Here is a 20,720-nt window from a genome sequence, read left to right as displayed (position 1 = left end):
TAATATCAAACACTGATCGTTATACCTACGAGTAAGGTACATAATAATATTACATTGCATAGCTTTTTTCAATGTACTAGACTAGACTATCATTTAAAACAGCTAATGTTAATCTACAAGAAAACTTATGCAAATTCTCAGATATTCATTGAAACATACCCCCACACAGGAGAGGCGGGCGATAGAAAAGCCTTTTAAGTCGACAAACTGCGACTATTTAAACTCAGTCCCTTCTTAGAAACTACTGAACTATATATCCTGTCCACTTGTTTGAACAAAAATCCTTTTTAGATCTTGCTTAAAACTCCAAAAGCTTTTTGGAATATTTGTACTTTTGATGTATGGCACATTCATAACTACAGTTCTATTATGGTTCTAATAAGCTGATACTTACACTTACATTCTCATGTCTATCATCCGGATCACTGGGCTTTATTTTAAGTTTTCTAAGCTAAGCTAAAAGCTTTAGAAAATAAGTAATTCTTATGTAAGGCAATCTAAACATGTCTTATCTATACTAATATTATAAATTGTTTGTTTACTTGAACGCGCTAATCTCCGGAACTACTGGTCCGATTTGAAAAGTTCTTTCAGTGTTAGATAGCCCATTTATCGAGGAAGGCTATAGTAGGCTATACAACATCACGCTACGATCAATAGGAGCAGAGCAATAATGAAAAATGTTGCGAAAACGGGTTTTCACGCGTACGAAGTCGCGGGCACAGCTAGTTTTTAATAATAGACGAAAGAAAGTAGAAAATACTAATAAATAGATCTAAAAGATCCAGTCGCTGGTGAATAGTGTGCGAAGTACTAGGTAATTGTATACCGAATTATAAAAAGTGTCTCGGTCGCAGGCATCGGCCGCGCCCGCGCGTTCTTCGCGGCTTGTTTGTTCGGAGCCCCATGCTAACTCCACCGTTTACACACTACGTGCTAGCAGGGCATGAATTAACTTTTCATATAAATAAAATTCACGCTACTCTAACCTCCTGAAATTAACACCTCGGCGTAAATACTATTTAGTCTCGTCATCTCGTGCCATATCTGGCTTCCGTGGATTGTTGAATGGCCGTCATTTATGACCTACGAGATCACGTCGGCGACCACGTTTAATTGGTGTCCAAGGATTATAAAAATAAATCTGAGCCGAGAGCCGACTGATATGGTGAGTTTAGCGATAGCGTACAATATACCGTTGGCACTCACAAATTTTTATGCTCTCACTAAATTTTTATCTACCCGAGCATGCAACTTATGTAAAGTTACTCGATCATCAGTCACTCGCATCATTGTTTGTAAAAATGAAATGCTACATTTTTTATCACCTACACGTTAATAAGGTGCGGTTTTAATGCAGTTTCATCGTTTTAAATTTTGGAAAATTTTGTTTTCATAGCTAACTGAAAAATTCGTATTTCAAACCTGCAGCTGCTAATAAAGTATTATATTACCCTAAATAGACATTATTTTCTACCAAATATTCACCAAGTTGTTAATATTTAACACACTACTAATAAATATTACAGTGCTAAAATTAACATATAGAAAGAAAATCAACATTTACTTACGTACGTTGGACATTTTACTAGCCCAGATGTACACCTACCTACATAACGTAGGTATACTTTAGGGTTCCTCATTGAAAAGTAATTTTGGAAAAAAGCAATTCAAATATATTTTACTTTCTATCAAAATAGGTAAATAAAATTATTATTAATTTCTCGAAAAAAAACGTACTTATACGTATTTATCATCTCAATCTTTTTATGTTCCACATCTTTTCATGTAACATGTTACTAAATTCAAAGGTTTTAACTTTTAAGTTTCTAAACGTAGGTAATGTTTAAAATCCTGACAGGATAGGCGTAATTGATTTTGATTTTTTTAAGTTATTATAAATTTTAAACGTACAGATGTTATAAAATGTACAGAACCTTAAAATATAAAAATTACAGCCCCATATAGTGCGGCAGCGAGCGTTGTTCCGACTCGCGTTTTCTGTTAGCTCTACCTACTGCCTGCCTCTACTTTACGATTATGTACGTAAACTTACAAACAAGAGTCGTCGCCGTATCCGCCACACTCGTCCACTTTTGTTTGAACATGTTCTTAAACATGGTGACATGAAACGTGTTCAATAATTATTGGAAGGATCAATACGCTCGCCAAGCGTTCGTCTTACTCAAACAAGCTTTACGACGAGCTCGCCTCGGCCAGCGGTCTACGTTTCTATTTGAATCTAATTTCAAGCGTTTATTTGACTTTGTATCCGAAACATTTAAATATTGGATTTGGTAAAAAATACAGTTTATTGGTGTTAAACCGTTTGGACAAACATTCTTTTTCGTAGACCAAATACCTGTACGACTACATACCAGCAAGATAACGTACTATGTAGCTTCAATAAAATTAAAACAAGTTAAACTAATAAAGAACGTAACATAGAGATAAGTTAGAATAGAATTCAAAAATGTTCAATTCAACTAACTACCATACTTGGTAAGTAGACTTATAATAAGGTAGGTACGTATAGAACTATGTCTTTATTAGACATAGCTTCAGAGATAAGTAGATACCTAAGTTACCTAGTTGATATTCAATTTTATCAAAGAATAAAATAGTTCAAAAAAAATCCCAAATGTACTAAGAAATTGATACAAAATAAAATGTGATCTAAGTACCTAGGTAGTATGTATAGGTAATTCATAAATTAATCCTAACCGATCGGTCATTGTAAGTATGCACTTCTTCGCGTTATAGATAGACACAGCGGCTGTTATATTTTTTGTACGACTTATCTACTCATACACTATAATAAAATATTTTAATAAGCGAAACTCGTCGTGGGGGGCATTATGCAAATCACTTTACCTGTAGTCCAGTCGAAGACAAATATACCTTTTTCTAGCCAAAGCACGGTTTGCTTAGTTTTACGATGCGTGTGTAAAACTCGATTATTCCATATCCATTGAAGTTGCCGAATGGCGACAAACCTAGTCGACATTTAGCAATGCTTTTACAAAGTTGGTTCTCAAAAAATTTATTCAATAGGTATCAATTTTGAATTACCTAGCTTTAATATTTTCGGCACGTGTCATAGGTAAAATTAGACTATATGGCGGCTTTTATTGGCAGGATTGTAGACGCAGTTGCTAGAAAACACTAGATGACGAGAGTATATTTATTTTGTATTTTATACCTATGTAGATATTTTATTTTTTGCTATGTCATTTATCAGAACTTGAACTTGAGCACAATTTTGACAGCATACGCGTATTTCTATTTTTATGTTAAGCTTTCAATTATTATTATAAATACGCGTGCTCTGTCAAAATTATTGTGCTTCGCAAAACGCATCTCTAGTGGAAACTGTATTGGGCCAGTTTTATTGCACCTTTACCTACTTATCGACTGATAGTAAGAGCCCGCTAAACATTCTCGCACCACTCATCTGGACACTTTTTCACAGCTTATGCAACTTATGTAGTACGGCTCAGCTAGCTTAACATTAAACACGAATTATCTTCGAGTCTATATTACTTTTTCAATTTGATTAACATAAGTGCATTAGCAGTCAATGCATGACAGGACGCTTCGATGCAAATAAAAGACAAAATTATTAATGCATAATATACTTTTTTATTATAACATTGAAAAAAAATATAATGTTTAAGTGAAAATTTGCATAATTGAATTGAATCCAAGGGTTCTTTCACTACTCCCATAAGTGCATCGAATACAACAATCCGCCCTTGAGGGCGCAACATTCAACATATCATACATCCTACCCTACGAACATCGCATGGAAGTAGTGAGAGGGACCCAGAGAGTGATATATCGAATAGATTACAATCATAACTTCGATCCTTACACCTCTCGCGGGTGAATTTACACAGCCTATAATAATAAAAACCCACTGCCGCAATTTTTGAAGCCTGGATACATCTCAAACATCATTTATGTCAGAACTAGCTATGACTATCCTAATCGAATGTTACAATATCGGTACATCGACCGCAAACGCCCATTACCTGTTACAATAACATCATTCACAATCAGGATAGGCTTACTTTTACAACTATGTTAACAGTAAAGTTAAATTGACGCTCGCGTGAGCTGTAGTAGGAGGGACTGAGCGTGCCAATACGGAGGGCAGTGAGCGTGTGCACTAAACAGGCAGGCAATTCTTTACACCTAAGGTGACCGACTCATCGTCGCCAACTTTAAATGCTAGTCCACCTACCTAACTCACACAAAACAAGACCATTCCTAATTCTATCTTTTCATTCAACAACAAAATCAACATGTACACAGAAACTTAACATAATGATTTATAACGACCGGATAGAAATATGAAATCTTATCCCCACACTTACTATAAGCCCTGAATTATTAAATATTAGATTATGAAATAGTATCTATCTTTTAATTGCCAGTGTATTAACTGATAAAACAGATAAAGAATTGCATACCTGTTCGAGGACGCAACGACATAGGAGCACGACTATCGTTGTAAATACATTGCAAATACCAGTGATAATGTCTCGGGCTGCTTAGCAGTAGTTCACAAAATCTCATTTCCAAAGCATTTAAATTTAAAATTTCTCATCAAACAAAAAAAACACTTAGCCAATATCAATTAACCTTCACACAGTAAAGCTTTCTTTACCATCGGCCCTCGTTAAATCGATCACAATATTCCAAAAAATTTACATGAATAAAGTAAGAGGATAAAAGACGAACTCGAGTACTAATATTTTATACAATAATCTCAATTCGCCCTAATTACGTTTTACCATCACAAATAGAGAGACAATATCTAACATGCCGAGTTCGAACCTCAAAATTGATTTACACGAGGGCCGATGACTCCAAACTCAGTCCAAGGGACGATCGAGATCACCAGTCTACTAAATCGCGTATACTGTCCGCGAGTAATCGAGTAGCAATCGAGCAAAGTGGCGGAACATAATCAAATACTATAATACAATTTGATTGCATTAAACAGTTTTGGTTCATTTATAGATAGATCGCATCCCCCTTCTAGTGAAATCAACCAGCAAGCTCATTCAATCTTTTAAGTTTCTCACTTGGATGCATAGTAAAATGAAACAACACTGTCAGCTTTTTAAGTTCAGTTTCTTAGTTAATAAAGAAAAAAATAGAGATAGGCGATGCGAGAAATAGTCCAAAAGCGGATTGATTTGACCAAGCTGGCAACATGATGAAAAAGAATGTTGAACTGTTACGATATCGATAACGTCACCTCACTCGATTGACGTCGACCACTAGCGGACAACGCCTCAAGGTCGCCGATACCTGACGCTCAGTCGAGGATCCGTGCTCATAGGTCGGCCCCTCATGCGGTTCGTTGCAGACTCGGCCTTCGCGTTTCCATAGTTACGCCGCGCGGGCAAAACGCGAATCGGGCGCAAATTGAACCACCCGTTTTTAGCAGCGTGGCTAGACAAATCTAATGACCCAATTCTCTTTATCAATTTAAATTTTAATAAATTAATTTCGACTTTCCTCGCATAGTAACAATTCCACACCAATGTCTTTATAAAACTAATCTAATTAGTAATGTTGAATTGGGCTCCTGCGTGCCGTTTATAGATTGCAACACCTTCAGTATTAAAGAGAGAAGATTATGTGTATAATATGATAAAGCTACAGATATTTTAGTAGGGCATTAAAGGATTCTAGATTTATATTAGTAAATACTTGTAACAAATATAAAATCATGCACAAAACTAAAATAATAATCGAAAAACATTACCGCACACCGCGCCTGCTAAAAACTGGGTGGTTCAGAATTTTTTAATCCATAATTTTTCACGCAATCAACGGACGAGTCCATCATCAGTGTCAACGCCGCCGGACACTCAACGTCAAAAATAGATGCCCATAAAATTACTAGATTAGTCTCGACTAAAACAGTGCCGACAGAATTTTCGTAAAGTACCAAATATCACCTCGACCAAAATATCAGTCGACGGGTCGATTACAAAGAATTCGTCGCATGGCGGAAGGCAGTATTTTTACCGTGGAGTGTCACGTCACACCGCGGCGCCCGCGCTTCCTTAGAGCTCTTTCACATTAGGGCGTTTAGTAGCGCGACTGCAGCGTTTTTATAATGTAAAGGCATGCATCCGCTGTCACATAGTATGAAATTTTCGGCAGCGCGTCTGTTGCGCTGCTAAATCGCCTAAGACTAGGCTCAGACCACCGATTTTTGGCCGATAGTTGTGCCCGATTTTGAATTGTATGAAGAATCGGCCAAATCGAATCGGTGTAGTGTGCGCATTTCCTGACACATACTGATTAACTGCCCGACTAAACTATCGGGTGAAGATAAATCGATGGCAGTAGCGGCGTAAGGGGGGGGCGGTGGGGGCGGTCCGCCCCGGGTGCCAAGCATCAGGGGGTGACAAAGTCGCGCAGATTAGTACTCACTGGCGCATCTACATGGCAAGGACGGTCGTGATGTCATGACAGGGGGGGGTGCCATTCTGGGGTGCCTTAAGCTATAATTTTTTTGTCGGCCGTTTGGTGTAGTGGTTCAGATCGGACTACTATGCCGAGAGGTCCCGGGTTCGATTCCCGGCCGGGCAGAAATTGGAATGATGAATTTTATTTTGTGTGACGGGTCTGGGTGTGACTATGTATAATATTTATGTATTAAAAAAAAAAGTATATAAGTAGTATATCCGTTAAGCTAGCACCCATAACACAAGCATTAAGTTGCTTACTTTGGGGCTAGCTGGCGCTGTGTGAAATTGTCCAAAGATTTATTTATTTTATTTATTTATATTATGACGGCGGGTGCCGCCCCGGGTGCCAACCTATGCTACGCCGCCACTGATCGATGGTCTGCGCCTAGGCTAGATGTGGAAGCGCTTAGTCCTTGGAGGAGGTGTCCATGGGGCTGGAGGGCTGCAGCAGGGGCGGCGCGGGCGCGGCCAGCGGCAGCAGGGCCGCGGGCGGCTCCAGCGGCGGCGCGCGGCCCAGCCCGCCCATACTGGGCACTGCGGGCTTCACGAACCGGTCGCTGGGTCGCCGCGACTGCGAATGGTAGGCGGAAATGAGGGTTTTCGCGATTGAAAAATCCGCCAGATGGCAATACGTAGACGGGAGGTCCAAATGCTGCATGATTGGTGGATTTTGACATATCTGTCAATGTCATGTCAAAAATAACCAATCATGCAGCATTTGGACCTCGAGTCTACGTATTGCCATCTGGTGGATTTTTCAATCGCGAAAACATCGACCAGGCTGTAGACTAATGCCCGTTTTCGTTATCAATCCCTAATTGTTAAATGCCCGTTTTCACCATCAATCCCTAATTTTTAAGTGACCCCTATAGTAACACATAACCGGAACTTTGTTTTTATAGGGGTCACTTAAAAATTATTTAAGTGACCCCTATGAAAACAAAGTTTCAATAAAGAAATTTATTAATGGATGGTGAAAACGGCATAAGGCTACGAAGTGAAGCTCTAAACTAGATTTACCAAGCAAACAAGTCTGTATGCCGGTATTCACCAAATTATAATCAAGTAAACACATGGAGGAATCTTCTAGTATTAGTCGTATACGTTGTAGTTTCTGAGAGTTCATGATGAGTGAGTGAGTCAGTTACCTTTCGGTTTTATAGATATAGATTCCAGTTTTATTTAAGTAACTAGCTTTCCGCCCGCGGCTTCGCCCGCGTGGAATTTTGTCTGTCACAGAAAAACTTTATCGCGCGCGTTTACCCTGTTTCAAAAACCGGGATAAAAACTATCCTATGTTCTTTCCCGGGACTCAAACTATCTCTATGCCAAATTTCATCAAAATCGGTTGCGAGGTTTAAGCGGGAAAGCGTAACAGACAGACAGACAGACAGACAGACAGACAGACAGACAGACAGACAGACAGACAGACAGACAGAGTTACTTTCGCATTTATAATATTAGTTGGGATTAAGCAGATAAATGTCTATGTATATTGGTATAGTGTACAAACCTGCGAGTTGAGATGCATCGAGGGCCGCGGCAATCCGGTGCCGGGCAGCAGCGGCGGCGCGTACGGCGACAGCGGCCGCGACCCGCCCGGCGACGACACGCTGCGGGACCGCGCCTGCCGTCAACCAACATACAGCATTAATTAGTCTCTAACACCCGTATTCACAAACATTACTTTGAGGTCTCACAGTGCGCGTGGAACCACAGGGTGACACACGAGCCAATCACAGAGCTCTATTCAACGCTGTGCGTTCGATTTGCTGTTTCACTTAAGCAAACATCGTTTGTTAATACGGGCGTAACTCTCTAACTAATGAAGGAGCACGACTCTCTCTAATAAATGGAAGATTTGGCCAGACAGGTTGGGGATGTCATGTTACAGTCAGCGTCAAAAAGTTCGTAACACTCAGTGACCAGAAAGTTAATAAGACAATCTGTGTGCTTACTACTTACCATGAGTTTACGTTAGGTGTGCTCGCTAGCGAGTGCGTCAAAAATTCTATAAAGATTTTAGTTCTTCAAAGTAGCCGCTAGAGACGCTGTTCAGTCTGTCATATATTTTAATGTCTGTTTTTGACGCAGTCGCTAGCGAGCACACCTAGCGTATCCCTACTGTAACAAAGACGTGTTACGACATTTTTGGCTACTTTGGGTGTCACGAACTATTTGACGCTGACTGTACAAGAAACATACGTCAACCCTCAACAATAAGATAGTTAATTGACATTCTATTAATGAGCAGTCAAAACGCGACTGTCCCGTAGATTTTATACAGCAATAGGGACTATGTCGTCATCAGGTCGCGAACTGTACTGACTGACAAATATTAAAGATGGATTTTCAAGATTTATCGATTTTCACATCCAGTTGAAAAATTTATCCGTTTTCAGGTCTAGAATGAAGCATAAATAAAGAAGTTGCATCTTAGAAATGATGATTTTAATGTTGTACCAACAACTCCCCAATTAAATTAAGGGCTGATTTTTCAATCGTCAGATATTATTTAACTGAAGAACAAGCTTGTCATTTTGACATATTTTTNGGAAGAGCTAGATATTTCCCATACTGAATCTGTCAATGTGTCAAACTTATTCTTCAGTTAAAAGTTATCCGATGATTGAAAAATCAGCCCTAAGTTCCTGAAAAAACGCATTTCAATCCTTCTACATGGGTCATTCCATGACGCATTCATTAATTTGGTTTACGCAATCGGTGCAAATAAGTCGTGTGCCGCGTAGTTTCTCATAAAAGTAATAGAGTTATTTCTTAAAAAAAACTCACACTCAATGCTTCATTGAACTGTCTCTCCTCCTCCATTTCAAGCGACGATTCACTTTCAGAGAGATGCCGACACAGCGCTTCACGACGTTCAACCTCCTGCTGTAGTTTCCGTTGCAGGCGGAGATTTTCTTCCCTGATATGCTTCTCTTCTAAGGCGAAACGATGCATCTTCTCCTTATTCTCATTCTGTGATACAGCCAATTGGTTCCTGAATACGAAAAAAAGAAACAAATATTAAAATAAGCATAATAATTATTTATATTTTTAATTAAACAAAACAAAGATTAATTACCTTAACTTGACAACCTCTGAGCGCAATGTTTGAATATGATTGCTAAGATTGGATGCAGTGTCTCCATTACTAATGTCCCTGAAAAAACAAGTGATTGATGTGGACCACACACAAGTACTATTTCCATGTGTCATACTAATTATGTACTCAATAAAAAATAAAAATTGTTAACCCATATAATGTTATCTAACAGTGAACACTTATTATGTAATGCCAATATGTTTATTATGTATTAAAACTACCTATTTAACGTTTTTGCTATGAAAGGAATGGCTGTAGTGTTCAAGTATTGTGTTGATAAATATTTAACATACCTAGGACTGGCTGGGTCCGACACAGGCTGATCCAACCTAATTTGAAGAGACCTTTTTTCTGCTTCAAGCTTATCCATTCTTTTCCATAGCCTATTCACCAGAGCTTCTTGCTCTTGTTCTAAAGTGTTTTCTAACTCGACCTGTAATGTACATAAATATTTTTTTAATTCAGTCAAAGTCTAAAATAACCAACTTTCTCTTGTGTTAGCGATATTTTAAAATAAATATAATTTATAACTTTAAAAAAAGTATTATTGAAATAGTAGTTTTACTGAATGAAGAAAAATGAAGTTTTTACTAGTGATCAATTAATATGTATATTGCAAATAACTATGCTGTTATGTTCAGTTCATATACCTTTTCTCTTCGGAGTCTTTCTAAATTGGTTTGCTTTGCAAGTGTCTCTGCTTCAAGTTTCTCAATTTTTCTCATTAGTTTGTTCACTAGACATTCCTGCTCTTGCTCAAGTGTTTGTTCAAGGCGACATTTCTCTTGCCGCAACTATAAAAAAGAGAGAATAATTATGCATTTTGCATTCTTATGTCTTAGCCTTGATTAAAATGCACAATGTAAATGAATTTCTTCCCAATTTTAATCAAATAATTAAACTGATTAAAAAATAATACCTACCTGGTTTAATTTTCTTGAGAGATCATTAGTAAGACACTCCTCTTCCCTTTCATAGTGATGTGCTAATGTTTCCTTCTCTTTCTTTAATGCTTGAATTTTTTTCAACAATGTATTGGAAATGTATTCCTCTTCTTGCTCAGCTTTAGCTTGCTGTAGAAAACAAAGATTTTTGTATAAAAACTGGTTTGATAATGTGCCATATAAAATAAAAATTATAGAGTACTGAAAGTAATTCTAACAGTGCAGCCACAAAAAAATATTGAAAATTAAAAAAAAATATATAATAGGTCGCCTTGAAAATGCTGAAATATTTGTTACCAAAAGTATGAATGAAGATATTACAAAATCTTATTTGAGAAGTTATGGGCTTCCAATTCATTTCCTATTGTAATTTTTTTAGACAAAATTAAATAACCTATATTTATGTCCAAGGCAATTTTAGACAATTACACAATTTAGGTATTCTAACTCATAAAAACAACTGAGGATAGTTTTCTTTGGGGAATCCTGCAACCAAACCTATCACAATGCAGATCCACCATTGCAAAATATACTCACTATAGAAACTGAAGCCTGTCTCAAAGCTCGATTCTCTTCCTGCAATGCTTTGACTCGAAGTTTATAGGTATCTACTTCCACCTTGAGAACTCTGTAAATAAAATATATTTGATAACACTAGGACTGATAGTTTAACAATAATTAGATTCTAGTTTGAATATGTAGGTACTTCAACAGCTTATGTGGTTACATGATATCTTAATAAACAATATTTTAATTGTACTACGAAGATGATGATAAACTTTATTACCTATTTTGTTGCTGCAGAGATTCAATCCTTTTCTGTAACTGATCACGCGAAATAGTGCTCGGAGGGAGCATTGCGCCGCCGTCAAGTGAACTAGAGTCACTTTCCGAAGCGGAATCAGCCATCTTATTTCCTAAAACAAATTACCGTGATTCAAACTAAACCAAAAGGGTTATTTCAAAAGTGTAGTGATAAAAGTTTACCTGGAGAAATCACAGAATCATCCATTTGCACGAGTAATGAGGACGGCAGTCAAACGTCAATATGAAGAAACAAATATGCCTGCAAGTCCTTAACTGCAAAGGATGACTTTACAACGGCTAAATTAAAGACAAATCAAGAATCATACGAAAAGCGCAATGCCAATAAAATAGAATACAACACATGAATTTTCTAATTTTCGACTTCAGTGATGATGATCACAGATTAGACATTAGACAGATCACTTTTTTTTTAATTCTCTTTAATGTAGTGTTACGGACCTGCTTCAGGCTTATTAAGCCAATCTAGATATAATCGAGTAAAAAGATAGTGATGTCCAATCGATTATCATTGATCATTCAATAAAAAAAATATTTTTATATTCAATTAAGAAAATTATTTTCAATTCTTTTACAACTTTTTACTCTTGAATCTATAAAGTCTAATTATTTATATTCACAGATGAGCTTCAAGAGGAAATAGAGGAGTGGCCGTGGCAACGCAACGCAAGAACACTCTTTAATGGAAGAAAATTGTTTAAACTTTTGGATTTGTTTTGGTTTCACTCATCAAGTTCAAGTTCAACATTTCAAAAAGTTTCCAGCCCGCTATTTTGTATTTTGAACAATACTTTCAAACAATCGACAACACTCCTTTCATTATTAAAAACTACTAAATCCTGATTGTATTTTAGATATTGCTACACAGCTCCAAATGGTAGGTGCAACTGCTGCAACACCACCAGAAAAAAAACATAATCGTAAAAAAGTGACACACACGCCATAATGTAAATTGCTTCTAGATTTGGCGTTTGAGTTAAAAAATCTACTTTTTGATGCTAAAAATTCGTTTAAAATGTATACAAACGACATCTAAAATGTCCCTAGTAAATATTGGTAAGAAGCAAGTTCAAACGATTTTCTTACTAGGTGTGAAATCTTCGCCTTGAATACTATTTAGGTTGGTTCAAATGAATCGAATCCATTTCGATAAATTCGTGTAAACGGTATCAGAGAACCTTCCCTTCTTGTTCTTTATGTGTTATCATAACTAGAAACATGTTTACTACGTTTAAAAAATAAGTGATAAAAAGGCGATGGTCGGGTCGTCGCCATTGAAGTGTTCGTACGGTCCACGGAGTCATTGTAAAGGTGTACTGTGTTCAGGGTATATGGCATAATAACTGTCATCGCAACGTAAAGGTTCGTCGTAACTTCGATCCAGTGTCCATCCTTTTGAAGAATTGAAAGTAAATGGTTTTGGTGGAAATACATAGTGATTAGGTGTAACCAAGCCATGTATTGAAGTTTGGTATGTTGTAAACAAAACGTAACTGTGCGAGTAGTACGAAATTTTTCTTGAAATAATCAGTAAAATCACTTCCATTCAAGTAAACAAGTCCATCCAAATATACCTACTGAATTGGTAATCCAAGATAATATTTCTAGAGCAGTGATCATCTGTTTTATAGGTACATAACAGGGTGGTCAGCCAAAACTGTCAATGAGTATTAATAAGTTTCTATGCATTTACAGTTCCTTTATTTTAGGCTAAGTGTTTGCAATGGCTCAGTTTTACCAGATAGTTGGACAAGGGCAATCATTCACATTAGAGGATCTTCAAAGATACTGTCCAAACATATGCTTGGATGGAATTATAGTTAACCAAGATGAACAACAATATGCTCAACAGCAGGTAAGTATAAATAATTCAGCTGTCTATCAAAATCAAAAATATTTATTCAGTTTAGACCACAAGTGGCACTTATGAACGTCAATAGAAAATAATAAAAAAAGAAAAAGGTAGCCCTTATGGGGCACTTTACATGTCTCCTTATCTTTTGGGCCCTACCAGCGCTTCGAGACAAACATATGGCAAGTGCTGAGAAGAAACGCCGGAACAAACTCAGTTACTCAAAACTATGTTATTCAAAATAAACCTACTGCAAGTAATCTCAATTCAGATATAACATGTCCCTGTTATCAGCAAATCTTGGCTTATATGAAACAAATGTATTTGTGAGAAGGAGACCTGTTGTTTTCCTTCTGAGTTGACTTTTTCACCTTGAAACAGAAGATGTAGGTATTTCAGGATTTAGTATGGTTATTCGATTCGATGTTGATTTATTTCACTATGCCTTGAACCTGAAACTTATTTAAAGACAGTTGCAAACATAGTATGTACCTACTAGAGTGTTTACCCGATAGGTTTTTTTATAAATACGTCATTATTATTTTGTATAGGTTGTGGTACAACAAGCCGACCAGCCTAATGATATCATAGTGAGTGAAGGAGTGCAACAACAGCTTGTTGTTGGTGATGGCTTGCAATATCAACAACAATACATCATCAGGCATGAGCCCCCGCCTCCACCTCCTCCGAGACCTGAGTTTCAACAACAACAACAGCAACAGCAGCAGAACCAACAACATCCACAACAACAGGCCCTACATAGACATCAAGTAAGTCTTAGTTATTTTTCATGTAGTTCAAAGCAGGGCTGGCATTTGTCTGCCCTCGTGTAAAATTATGTAATAAACCTTTATTTTAAAGTAACAAATGAAGATAGAAGGAATCTATGTCATTTATTTATAGTCCAAATCATTTGTATTTAAGAATAAATGATGCTGTGTCATCCTTCAAATGTTCCTTTATTCTGTGTTACGAAGTATGCATAAAAATAAACATGCTTGTTACAAATATCAGCTCTACTTGTTACTTAATCATGATTTTTTATGATCAAGTTTGTGTAGATTGCTTGTTAACTTAAATTTTAAGGGAAAATATAATTATTCTTTCAGTATAAGAATTGGCTGTATTATAAAATAATGTAAGTGAGAAATGTATGCAAATGATTGCACTTGATAGCAGTATATTCTTTATGGAATATTTATTTGTAGGTTTACTACACATCCGATTTACCTGTGGATGCTCAGGTTGTGTTGCAACAGGCTCAACAGATCATTGACGCATCTTTGATGCAACAGTCATCTCCACAGCGCCCTCAACATGTATGTCTGTTGGCTCAATCATTGTGTATTACATATAAAATATAACCAGCAATTATGTTATAATGCACTTTAGGATTATAGACCTTAACAGTAGAACTTCCTTCATTTAATTTTATGCTTAGCATGAAACTACTTGACTAGTTCGGGCGACAATAGTTAGACTTTTTTGTTTTATTTTTTTAATATCTTTGGACAATAATCAAACGTAATGATGGAAGTAATGATTGCATTTTAAATTATTTGTGATAATATTATTAATCAAAGTGATTCAAAATACTTTAGCATTATTAGATTTATTTGGAGAATCTAAATAATATTCGCTTCATAGCTTTCCAATACTGGGTCAATATTTAAACATGTTTTGTGCTACTAACCGTCTTTGTGAAGTTAAAAAGGCCTACTAATACATATTGTTTATTAATACATATTTTGTTCATATTTATATTGATTTTTTTATAAAATTGGGATAACACATTTTAATGTTTGACCTCATTAACCTATTTGTATGATTGGTATTTTATATGGGGATCTTTTATTTTTTAAACAAATATTGTTATGTGGATGTGGTTGAGTAGTTTTTGTAAATATTATCTTTTTTCCATTTCTTTTCTAGAGTACTAAATAGCTTAGCTTATGTTTCTCAGTGGTGTCAATGTTCATAATACTTATTCTACTGACTGACTGGCATACTTCAGATTAATTTAAATGTAAATACAGTGTCCCAAAACAAATTACTTTTGCTAAATAATTGTTGTGAACTAACAATTTTTTGTGTTTAACTTAGGGAGGCAAAATTAGCTTGTTTTTAAACAACCTTTGGCTTTTTATGTCACAAGTTTGTTTTTGATACCTAGATAAATTAAAACTCATTAAAAAACTCTTTAAAACTAAAACTAAAACTCATTTATTTCTGTAAATAGGCTTAAAAAAAGCACTTTTACTTGTACATAACTTATATTACTGTTGGGGGCTATGCACTACAATCAATGCATAATTATACAGGTGTTCATTATGGAGGAAAAAAATATCTGTTTATATTTATTGCAGCGATTTTTCTGTATGGCTTCATATAATATGCATCAGGAAAAAATGTGCTGAAAAAATGCGGAAAAATCCTGTTTTCATAAAAAACAGGAGTTGATTTATAAATTAACTACAGCTGCAATGTTTACTATTTAAGCCACTCTGTCAGTTCTGTATTTCTGATTTTATTAAAAATGTAAGATTAAAACTCAAAGGACAATGACCAAAAATGTATGGAATGTGGTCCAAATGTCCACCAGTAACGAGACCTATGTAGTAAAATAGTCTACTAAATACTGATTCATTATAACCAAACTGCAATCAAAAATATGCTGTCAGTAAAAAGTTATGACTGAATGAAAAGTCTGTTTTTTACCTATTCATCCAAAAATGTTCTTGATATCATTATATCCATTGCACATTTTGGACTAATCTACGCATGTTATGTCATGTCGCATGTGGCGCGGGGTTATAGATGAATTTTATTAAATACTAGCTGACCCGGCGAACTTTGTTCCGCCTTAATGGCAATAAATAAGCAGACTTTTTTTTAATTTCGAACGGGATAAAAAGTATCCTATGTCCTTCTCCTGGCTCTAAACTACCTCCCTGACAATTTTCAGCTAAATCGGTTCAGCCGTTCTTGAGTTATAAGCGAAGTAACTAACACGACTTTCTTTTATATATATATAGATTATGATAGCAGTGCCTACGAGTCCTACGACTTTGTACGCGTGAAAATAGTTTGAATAATATTTCCCATTTTTACAACATTTGTCTTTACTGCTCCGCCCCTATTGGTTGTAGGGTGATGTTATTTATCCTAAAACCATCCTTGATAAATGGGCTATCCATAACAAAAAGAATTTTTCAAATCGGGCCAGTAGTTCCTCAGATTAGCGCGTAAACTACTTCAATTTTTCAAACAGTCATAACTTTTTACTGACACCTTAATTTTTTTCGCCCCATACTGAAAGTTAATCTGTATTGGATGGACTATAAGCTAATATAGGTCTCATTAGTGGTGGACATTTGGACCACTTTTGGTCATTGTCCTTTGATTATTTGAGTATACTATATCTCGTCAAATATCTCTAAAATGGACCAATATGTATCATTATCATCCCTGTTGCGATTATGGGACGCCTTGTATATTATTACGTGGAATGAAAGAAAATTGCATGTTATAGTTACAATTCTGTGATTTTTAATATAAATAATGGTGCAAATAACTAAATTATGTACATGTAACAAATCAGCTTAATCTGGAAGGAATGGTGTACGTAAATAATGTCACGTTGTATTGCTCACCCATAGGCCTTAGGCAAAGCTTACATGTTTATTAAAATTGTTAGTTTCAGGCAAATTTTTTCAACATAAACATTTAAAATTAAATTAGTATGAATGAACTCAATTGAAACATTTAAGTTACACCTCCTTTGTTCCCCTAAAAATTAGTATGAACTCAATTGAAACATTTAAGTTACACCCTCCTTTCTTCCCCTATGGGCATTATTGTCTTTTGCTTACACTCATAGAGACTGCCTCAAAGTTTTTCATCACATGTGACATAATTTAAAAACCATTTCATTCCAAATTCGAAACCATAGAGTGCATAGAGTTCTTATAACAGCAGTTGGTGACGCCGGCGCATGTTCTGTCGCAGCCCACCGTCATCCACCCGGCGCAGCAGCCCCCGCCGCAGCCGCCACCTCCGCCCCCGCCGCCCCCGCAACATGCCCCGCAGCAAACCGTTAGTATTACTTGCTAATAGTGTTTAAACTTATTTATTTATGCAAGTAGGCTTTTAAAAAGCACTTTTACACATCCCAGTGTATTAACCCTACCACTGCTTCAGGACAATAAATGGGCCAGTGCTGAGAAAAATCAGCGCAAGAAACTCAGTCACTTGTCAGCCTCTTTTTCAAGGGTTTACTACACATTACAGTCTTTAAAATATACATACATACTTATATTTATGCGAGCTAACCAGTTAAGCATCCCAAACATTTTTATCTTTTAAATAATAATCGACTTTATAGTAGCCCTTTTACATTCAAGTACTTTTAATATTTATGTGCTTTGAATTTATGAATGGGCAGTTCTACAACAGTTTGAGGTAATTTATTAAAGAGCTTAATTGTTTGTATGTAAGTCATTTCTGACTAGCAATATGCGCACGCACTCTTCATAGTCTTCGTCATCGATATAGAATACAGTTGAATACTTGTAATTGTATGACCGGTGTTTCGTTACAAGATCGATCAGAAATGAGAAGATCCGTAAACAAAGTCGCTGACATAGCCCAACGACTTACCAAGCTAAAATTGCAATGGGCCAGCATAAGTCGCCCACAAGGTGAATCATAAAAGTAGGAAGGCGTTGGATGGCATTAGAGGTGGCCTATGTTCCTATATGTAGACGTCCTGTGGCTGGAATGATGATGATAAATGGTGTGAGGAGTATATTTGATGATAAGGAGATTTCTTTCAGTGCGATGATGTGGACAGCTTTTTGGGTCGTAAATTGTATACGTCGGCTACTCGAAACGACAATCAAATTACCCGCATACTGCAAGGCCCTTGTAAACACAGATTGAGACTAAATGTATCCATGTTAAATGCTGAAATTTTGTGGTCTATTTGATTGTGAAATAATAATTTTGTTTAACACAATAATAATGTGTCTTTCACATTAATAGCAGCAACAACAGCAGCAGCAGCTCTCGCGGGCGTCGCCGCAGCTCATCCAGCACCTGCAGCAGCAGCACCAGCAGCAGATACACCTGCAGCAGCTGCAGCAGCAGCAGCAACAGTTACAGCACCAGCTGCAGCAGCAGCACATGCAGCCGCAGCAGATACCGCACCAGCAGGTGGTGATGCACGCGGCTTACATCAATCAGGCTGTGAGTATACTTCATCACATTAGCAGCAACAACAGCAGCAGCAGCTCTCGCGGGCGTCGCTGCAGCTCATCCAGCACCTGCAGCAACAGATCCACTTGCAGCAGCTGCAGCGCCATCTGCAGCAGCAGCACATGCAGCCGCAGCAGATACCGCACCAGCAGGTGGTGATGCACGCGGCCTACATCAACCAGGCTGTGAGTATACTTCGTCACATTACCAGCAACAACAACAGCAGCAGCAGCTCTCTCAGGCGTCGCCGCAGCTCATCCAGCACTTGCAGCAACAGATCCACTTGCAGCAGCTGTAGCAGCAACAGTTTCAGCACCAGCTGCAGCAGCAGCACATGCAGCCGCAGCAGATACCGCACCAGCAGGTGGTGATGCACGCGGCCTACATCAACCAGGCTGTGAGTATACTTCATCATATTACCAGCAACAACAACAGCAGGTTGTGAGTATTACTGATCACTACAGCAGCAGCAAATCCACCTGCAGTAGCTGTAGCTGCAGCATTCTTGTTAGTGTCTGCAGTCAATTTAACTTTCTCGGGACAATAAAGTAAATTAAGCAGACGGGAGATGTGGTTCCTTACTATGGGCCTCATTAGAAGTCAAGGTTACCCAAAGGGCGATGGAGCGGGCTATGCTTTGAGTTTCCCTGCGTGATCGAATCAGAAATGTGGAGATCCATAGGAAAACCAAAGTTCGATAATTTTGGTTTCGGTTACATAGCCATCAGAATTGCCAATATAAATGTATGTGACGCCAATAATGTATGTGACAGCGGATGGGGCACATACTCGCACTCATAGCCGTTGGGACAAAAATGCTTTCAAGTGACGGCCACGCACTGGAAGACGTAGTATCAACAAGCGACCCACTAGAAAAAACAACCTCGCTCAAAACCAAACTGCTATTCGACTGAAGGTCGTCGCACATTTATCAACCTGGAAAGGGATCATAACATAACCGTATCAACTCGACGCGGTCAGTATTCTTTGTATAAAACTACTACAACGCACACTTATCCGCACCGTAATGTAAACGCCTCGCCTCACAATGGACATCGCGCGTAAGGTGATACAGTATTGATCCCTTTCAGAGTTGATAAGTCTGCTATGAGTTTAATTCTCCAAAACTGACTTACTACCTCCATTTTCCAGGGCACGCCCACCCGGCCGGCGCCGCCGCGGATCCTGAACCAGGCGCTGAGCAGCCCTGGCGTGACGTTGGTACGCACGCCGGTGCGCACGGTGCGCCCGCGCAGGCCCGCGGCGCGCCCGCCGCTGCCCGCCGCGCAGATGCAAGTGCCTGCCAGGCTGCTGAACCCGCAACATTCACAGGTAAGATATTGTAGTGAATCTAAATTTATAAAAGGAGAAACTGACTAACTGACTGACTGACATATCAACGCACAGCCTAAACGCCTAAACGTAGGCACTTGAAATTTGGAAGAGACGTAGCTTAGGTACCGTAGAGGTGCACTAAGAAAGGAATTCCCGAAGTTCCCAAAAATACTTTTGTATGAAAAATCTAAACCGCTTAAGTTGGACGCTTGAAATTTGGTATGCAGATACCTTAGTAAACTTAAAGCTTAGTTACAACAGGATATTGCAAAATTCCCACGGGAACGGGAGTTAGCGGGAAAAACATTTGTATGAAAAAATCTAAAACGTGTAAGATAGATGAAGGTGTAAAACGGGATCCACGCGTACGTTGTCGCGGGCGGCCGCTAATATTATTATAGGCAGTAATCCTTTGAGAGTTCGTGTAGATGTCATTGTTCCCGCGCCACATAGACAACCTTCCTGACGCTGCGAGCCTGCATATTTTTGTCAGCTTTTGCTGGTTTCGAATCGAAAAACTAGAAATGTGCCCTATAACAAGCCCTAATCGCGATGAAGTTGTGGATATGGACTTCACTTCTTTACGGAGAAAATGGTCGGATCTTTATAAAACACTAGCTTTCCGCCCGCGGCTTCGCCCGCGTGGAATTTTGTCTGTCACAGAAAAACTTTATCGCGCGCGTCCCTGTTTCAAAAACCGGGATAAAAACTATCCTATGTTCTTTCCCGGGACTCAAACTATCTCTATGCCAAATTTCATCAAAATCGGTTGCGAGGTTTAAGCGGGAAAACGTAACAGACAGACAGACAGACAGAGTTACTTTCGCATTTATAATATTAGTTGGGATATTAGTTGGGATTGTGAAGTGATATAAAAGCTAATACATTACAAAATCCAAATATCT

The 20,720-nt window shown here is 37.7% G+C and overlaps 2 protein-coding genes across 2 annotated transcripts; one reads left to right on the top strand and one right to left on the bottom strand.

Annotated features, from left to right (window-relative positions):
• Nucleotides 1-6,807: 6,807 nt before the first annotated feature.
• LOC114350504 (coiled-coil domain-containing protein 6) lies at nucleotides 6,808-11,779 on the bottom strand. The gene is made up of 10 exons (XM_028301335.1): nucleotides 11,535-11,779; nucleotides 11,335-11,464; nucleotides 11,085-11,175; nucleotides 10,527-10,676; nucleotides 10,254-10,397; nucleotides 9,897-10,036; nucleotides 9,583-9,660; nucleotides 9,291-9,498; nucleotides 8,011-8,124; nucleotides 6,808-7,068 (listed from the first exon to the last, which is right to left on the bottom strand). The coding sequence occupies exons 1-10, from the start codon at nucleotides 11,557-11,559 to the stop codon at nucleotides 6,904-6,906; spliced, it is 1,245 nt and encodes a 414-aa protein (XP_028157136.1). The 5' UTR covers nucleotides 11,560-11,779; the 3' UTR covers nucleotides 6,808-6,903.
• Nucleotides 11,780-12,258: 479 nt separating this feature from the next.
• Nucleotides 12,259-20,337, top strand: LOC114350491 (transcription factor SPT20 homolog). Its single transcript, XM_028301318.1, has 8 exons — nucleotides 12,259-12,428; nucleotides 13,068-13,227; nucleotides 13,776-13,994; nucleotides 14,433-14,543; nucleotides 17,200-17,319; nucleotides 18,268-18,471; nucleotides 19,633-19,812; nucleotides 20,269-20,337. Exons 2-8 carry the CDS (start codon nucleotides 13,096-13,098, stop codon nucleotides 20,335-20,337), a joined length of 1,035 nt encoding a protein of 344 aa, XP_028157119.1. The 5' UTR covers nucleotides 12,259-12,428; nucleotides 13,068-13,095.
• The last annotated feature ends 383 nt before the right edge of the window (nucleotides 20,338-20,720 follow it).

Source organism: Ostrinia furnacalis, unplaced genomic scaffold (genome assembly GCF_004193835.3).
Source record: "Ostrinia furnacalis isolate ACB-3 unplaced genomic scaffold, ASM419383v2 OfSCF0912, whole genome shotgun sequence".
In the NCBI taxonomy this organism is placed as follows: domain Eukaryota; kingdom Metazoa; phylum Arthropoda; class Insecta; order Lepidoptera; family Crambidae; genus Ostrinia; species Ostrinia furnacalis.
The sequence above is the reverse complement of the archived record's forward strand: the minus strand, read 5'-3'. Positions and strand labels throughout refer to the sequence as shown.

Bases quoted from the DNA above. Each gene is read 5' to 3' on its own strand.
- LOC114350491 (XM_028301318.1), top strand. From the start codon at position 13,096: ATGGCTCAGTTTTACCAGATAGTTGGACAAGGGCAATCATTCACATTA. The intron at 14,544-17,199 runs GTATGTCTGTTG...TTCTTATAACAG, and splicing joins CTCCACAGCGCCCTCAACAT to CAGTTGGTGACGCCGGCGCA. The intron at 17,320-18,267 runs GTTAGTATTACT...TCACATTAATAG, and splicing joins AACATGCCCCGCAGCAAACC to CAGCAACAACAGCAGCAGCA.
- LOC114350504 (XM_028301335.1), bottom strand. From the start codon at position 11,559: ATGGATGATTCTGTGATTTCTCCAG. The intron at 11,465-11,534 runs GTAAACTTTTAT...AATTTGTTTTAG, and splicing joins TGATTCTGTGATTTCTCCAG to GAAATAAGATGGCTGATTCC. The intron at 11,176-11,334 runs GTAATAAAGTTT...TTTTATTTACAG, and splicing joins TCTCTGCAGCAACAAAATAG to AGTTCTCAAGGTGGAAGTAG.